The sequence below is a fragment of the Canis lupus genome, chromosome 13 (genome assembly GCF_011100685.1).
Source record: "Canis lupus familiaris isolate Mischka breed German Shepherd chromosome 13, alternate assembly UU_Cfam_GSD_1.0, whole genome shotgun sequence".
Classification (NCBI taxonomy): Eukaryota; Metazoa; Chordata; class Mammalia; order Carnivora; family Canidae; genus Canis; species Canis lupus.
This window is the reverse complement of record NC_049234.1, coordinates 49,555,357-49,561,356: the sequence shown is the minus strand read 5'-3', so window position 1 is coordinate 49,561,356 and position 6,000 is coordinate 49,555,357. Positions and strand designations below refer to the sequence as shown.

The following is a 6,000-nucleotide window of genomic DNA, read 5'->3' as shown; positions in this document are numbered from 1 at the left end:
TGAGAAGGGAAAATCAAATTTTAGTTAAAAATATTTTAATACATGATATTAATATGTCCATCTTTATACCAAAGCAGTCATAAAATGTAATTTTTAATATTATTTTAAGGAAGAACCCAGAAAGGCAAAAGTGCCTAGGAGCCATGCAAGTCATAATATAGCCCTGCACCTGGCATCTCCTTTGAGCTATCTCAAAGGTATCCTCTAATCTAAGTGTCCAGAACAGAACACATGCTGCTCTACTCTCCTCTTCTGGTCCTCTCCAGTGAAGGGATAAATTGTGGAAATAAAGATTACCCAAATGAGGACACACCAGGCTATTTATTTAGAGCTTCTATTGTGAGTCAGCCATCATTACTTGCGGTTGGCAGAGACTCAAAGGCAGAGGAGTGTTAAATCTTTAGAGCAGACATGGAGGAAGCTTTGGGTATGCTCTGATTAAAGACTGCTGGCAAAAAAAAAAAAAAAGACTGCTGGCACGGGGCAGTTGGAGATGTGCTAACTAGAAATAGGGCATCCTGTGTGACTGGCTTAGGGAGTATATTTGGCTTTCTCTGGCTGGCCCTGACTTGGAAGTGGGGGCAAAAATAGGTACCAGTAAGGACCACTGACCAGATCCTAACCCTTCTGGGCTAATTGCTACAGAGGTTATGGTTTAGATTCCTGACCTGGCAGTCATTGTAAAGGTTGTGAGTCAGAGTTCTGTCATCATATATGGCCAGGCCATTGTCCATTTTTATAGTCAGACTCTTCTTATTTCTTAATTTAGAAATCCAGGAATTATCTTAAATGCTTCCCTCTTTCCCACACCACATCCAACCCATCAACAAATTTTATAAAAATTCACTTCCTCAAATCTCTCTCAAGTTTGCCACTTTTTTTTTTTTTTTAAGATTTTATTTGTTCTCTGTGAGAGACACAGAGAGAGGGGCAGAGACATAGGCAGAGGGAGACGCAGGCTCCCTGTGGGAAGTCCAATGCAGGACTCAATCCCAGGACCCTGGGATCACTCAAGGGCCCCTTGTCACTTCTTTCTATTTGCACTATGGTACCACAAAACTATTTTCATCTTGTGTCTGATCTATTAAATAGCCTCCTAACCTAGTTTATCTACTTCTATTGTCTCCTCCCCAATTTATTTGTCAAGGACATTTTTTTCAAAAGGCAATCCTGATTACATTATCCCTATCCTTAAATTACTCTGACAACTTTCATGGGTTTTAGGATAAAGACTAAAGTCTTCAACATGACCTCCAGGGCCCTGTATGGTCTGGCTCCCATCCTTCTGCTTCCTCTTGCATCATGTAACCCCTTTTTACCTCTCTTTTTGAGCCAAACTTTTTTTTTTTTTTCAGTCCCCAACACATCTGTCCACCTGCCATAGGAGCCATAGGATTTACTAGAAGGCTGTGGGCAGCTCCTGAGTCAAAGGAATAGGTGAAGGGCTAGAGTAGCTCCAGGGATACAGGTGGCTAGGTGAAAAATGAAGTCCCATCAGGGCACAACTGCTTAGCAATATTGGCTCCAACTATACCTCCAACCTCCTGCACCACTCTGCATAAGATCCAAAGCCCCAGGGGCACTTAGGTCACTCAGTTGGTTAAGTGTCTGCCTTCTGCTCAGGTTATGATCTCAGGGTCCATGGGATGGAGTCCTGTATTGGGCTCCCTGCTCAGTGGGGAGTCTGCTTCTCCCTCTCCCTCTGCTTTTTACCCACTCCTTGTGTGGACTCTCTCTCTCTCAAATCAGTAAATAAAATCTTTAAAAAAAAATACCAATCAAGCTCTAAGTAAGAAAGACCAAGTAATTCTCAAAAAGAAAATTAGGAGTTCTTATAAGAAGGAGGGGAAATGGATGCAAGATGGCCCTCAAATCAACCAATGTTCACTAAACACATGTTCCCACTACCTAGACTGACTTTCCATCCATTTGGTTAGTTAACCCTACTCAGTTTTTATTTTATTTATTTATTTTTAAGATTTTAACTACTCAATCATGAGAGATACAGAGAGAGAGGCAGAGGCACAGGCAGAGGGAGAAGCAGGCTCCATGCAGGGAGCCCGACGTGGGACTCAATACTGGGTCTCCAGGATCACGCCCTGGGCTGAAGGCAGTGCTAAACTGCTGAGCCCCCCGGGCTGCCCCCTACTCCATTTTTAGATTCTAGCCCAATAGTCCCTTCATTAAATAAGTCTTCCTTTGCCTTCCCAAGGGAGTCAAAATTCTCTATACTGTTATTTCATAGCACTTTAACCTCTCTGTCATGGCACTTTGCCACCGTTGTAATTTTATATTTATTTGTGAAAGTTTGAATTACATCCATCTCTTCCATTGGCTGAATAGTCCATGAGAGCACAGCCCATATCTGTTTGGGTTAGTATGATTATCTCCGATGCCTGGCACAGTGCCTGGCAAAGCAAAAACACTCAACAAACATTCATTTAATGTATGAATCAAGCCATAAAGATCTTTATTTTCTCACTGATATGAACTATGCTACACCCTCCTTAGAAGCAAAGGAACTACATTTTTTAAAAAGATTTTATTTATTTATTTATTTATTTATTTATTTATTTATTTATTTATTTATGAGAGACACAGAGAGAGAGAGAGGCAGAGACACAGGCAGAGGGAGAAGCAGGCTTCATGCAGGGAGCCTGATGTGGGACTCAATCCCGGGACTCCAGGATCACACCCTAGGCCAAAGGCAGGCACTAAACCGCTGAGCCACCCAGGGATCCCCAGGAACTACATTTTTAAACAAATTTTTCTAATTCATACTTTATTACACAATTTTATTTTTTTTAAGGATTTATTTATTTCTAGAGGGGGGGAGGGGCAGAGAGAGAATCCGAAACAGACTCCCCACTGAGTACAGAGAGGGACTTCCAACTCCATCTCAACCCTGAGATCATGACCTCAGTCGAAATCACAAGTGGATGCCTAACTCACTGAGCCACCCAGGTACCCCTGGAATTTTATTTAATCTTTATAATAACACAGCAGGAACCCATTTTACACGTAAAGAAACAGTCACAGGGTGGAGGAGGGGAGGGTGAGAAAATTTGTTCAAAATCACATACCTGGCAAATGATCCATGAGGGAGACTAAGCCAGGTCTGCCTGATGCCAAAACACAGGCTCAAAACTACTATATAATATTGCCTCTCCATAACACTAATTATCTCCTTAATACAAAGCATTGGAGATAGAACTTATCCATCTGTAAAACTGGCTTTCAGATAAGTTCATTTTCATGTAAATCTAGATATGTCATAAAAGTTTCATTTGTAAAATACTGATCCGTGGAGAGAATAAAACAACTAAATTTGAAAAACTCTGAGCAGATGCAATTTGACAGAGAATTATAATGCTTACCAAATGCCTCACTTTTTCTGTCACTCATGATAAATGACCCAATGTGAGTGAAGGGACAGAGATTGGTGCAGAGGTGATTATTTAAAGTAACCTGTTCTCTAAATTTAATCTAAAGATTATAAAAAGCATTTCAAGTTATCCCAAAAGGCTTCACCATTTCGATGTTATTTCTCAGTTAGGGAGGGGGGGTTGGAAAAGTAACACAAAGAATTACTTCAATTCTCAGGACTTATTAGAGCAGGGACTGAGCAGAGACCAGCTGCTGGGGAATATAGATCTCTCCAGGAAAAGAAAAAGAAGCCCAGCAAACATAAGGAAGAGTGTTTCTTCAGGTCAGTCAGAGCAATGAGATGGTCTCGATGCTCATGGGGAGAGATAGTAAGGAAAAGTCAGGCCCCCTCAGTTTCATTTTATTACATGCTCGAGTCCCCAAACCTTGCTAAGGACATGACTACAGGTAATAGCAGGAACTGGTGTTTCCTGGGGGCCTCATACGGGTTTTGGAGAGATAGGGGAATACAGAGTGATGGGACCAGTATAGGGAACTAAGTCACCTAATGTTTTCTAGATATATAACTAGAGTCTGACTGATGTGGCTTTCTGTTTTTAACGCACAATAGGTTCTGCCAATTCTTGGATCCTTGGAGTACACTGTGTTTTCAAAGCAGCTGGCTTGACTTTAAAGACATCTGGATCGTAGTATACAATATGCACAGGAGACCTGAAATGGGGAGAAAAGAATGCGACCTGAAAACAGATGAACAGAAAATGGAACTAACATTTTTCTCAACCATCCACTCTGTGTTAGGCTGTAGGATATTATTCTGTGTTGGTTTTTCATAAGCCCCCCATGAAACAGACGTTATGTCTCCCACTGTACAGATAAGGACATGAAGGCTCAGAGAAGTTATAAAAATGACCTGTAGTCAAATCCAGATTTGTGTATCCATCAGATTCCAAAACCTTTGCTCTTTCCACTGAAAGTTAATTCTGGAAAATTTTTTCAATAATTTGGCAATGTTAAAACACACCCAGTAGTCCTCTGGGGGACTTAAATCAAAATTTTGAAGTTTCCACTCTTAGCATCTTACCACCAAATAATAACTTTGCCACTGGTGTAGACCCTGAGTACTTGATCTTACTTTTTCCCTTTCCTTTGTCAATGAACAGAGAATGAGCTTCAGTTCACTGCTGTTGAACTTTCTTTTAAAGGCAAACACATCATAAACATTTAAAAATATTTTATTATATAAAAATGAACATATTTCCCTGTTCCCTGAGCTGAAGATTTCTATGACTTTTCCAGGTCTCTCCTAGGTTTTCCTTTTTTTTTTTAAGTAAACCTACTTTTAATTTTTTTTTAATTATTTTATTTATTTATGATAGTCACACAGAGAGAGAGAGAGGCAGAGACACAGGCAGAGGGAGAAGCAGCCTCCATGCACCGGGAGCCCGATGTGGGATTCGATCCTGGGTCTCCAGGATCGCGCCCTGGGCCAAAGGCAGGCGCCAAACCGCTGTGCCACCCAGGGATACCCTCTCCTAGGTTTTCCTAATGATGCTTAAAAAGGGGGATTAGGCATTATCTCAAGAAGGAAACAAAATGACCTGGTGTTCAGGCAGGTTAAGAAATCTTCTAAAAAGTAAACAGGAATTAGAAGCCATTTCTTCTTTGTTGAATGTATTATTTATTTCAAATAGATAATGCATGTACATGATGCAAAAACATGGAAAAATACAAAAGCATATTTAGAAAAAAAATAAATCTTCTTCCCATTCCAGTTCCCTCAGGCCTCCAAAAGTAAGCATTGTTACTACCTTCTTGCATAGTCTTCTGAAATATTATAGGCACGTGCAAGCAAATATATGGCACCTATCTATTTTCTTACATAAACTAGAACAGGTTTTATGCTCTTACGTAATTTGTTTCACTTTACAATATGTTAAATAATCCTATATCCATCCTTACAAGGTTGTTTCCTAGATCTAAGTTTCAAAACTAGTCCACTAACCCTTTAACTGCTGCCTTATATTTGTGTTAAGTCCATAGATTTATTACAAGTAATGTTACAAATGAGATGTTTTTGAAAATTTCTTGTATTTCTATAATTCTTTTCATTGGTCTTACTAGGTTAATTTTTCCCTCTCCCTAGCACCCCTAGCTTTCCTGTCCCAATCTTAGCCATAAATTGACATACCTTGTATTTGGATTAGCTAGTTCTTGAATTCTAGGAGATATTTTGCAATGGATAGCAGCATAAGATACTGGCCAGTGGGCATCACGGATAGGTAGATAATCTTGATGAAGAGGCTTGGCCTTAGCTAGAGCTATTATTCGAGGGCTAGGTTTGCATAGCAAGGCAGCGTGGGATATCTATAGTGGAAACAAAAAGATGCAAAAATATATCCCAATTTTCACATCTCCCTCTCTACAACTATGGCCTAATTGAATCACTATGGAACACGGATCCTCTTCTGGATTACTGCAGCAGACTCCTCACTGGTCTCTCTGCTTCCATTTTTGCTCTGTACAATCTAGCCTTCATATACCAATTACTGGAGGAGAGAATGAGTATTTTAATGAGTGTATTCCATGAGCCAGACAGTGTTCTAAGTGGGGCAC

At 40.2% G+C, this 6,000-nt stretch overlaps 1 protein-coding gene across 2 annotated transcripts in view; it reads right to left on the bottom strand.

Moving 5' to 3' along the window:
• Positions 1-2,934: 2,934 nt before the first annotated feature.
• THEGL (theg spermatid protein like) overlaps positions 2,935-6,000 on the bottom strand; it is a 46,150-nt gene continuing 43,084 nt past the window's right edge. Inside the window, exons 9-10 of one of the 2 annotated variants that reach the window (XM_038556178.1) lie at positions 5,576-5,751; positions 2,935-4,098 (exon numbers count right to left, since the gene is read on the bottom strand). In XM_038556178.1, coding sequence (XP_038412106.1) covers positions 3,984-4,098; positions 5,576-5,751 — 291 coding nt within the window. In that variant the 3' untranslated portion in view covers positions 2,935-3,983. The remainder of the gene's footprint in view (positions 4,099-5,575; positions 5,752-6,000) is intronic. The other variant, XM_038556177.1, reaches the window with a different exon arrangement.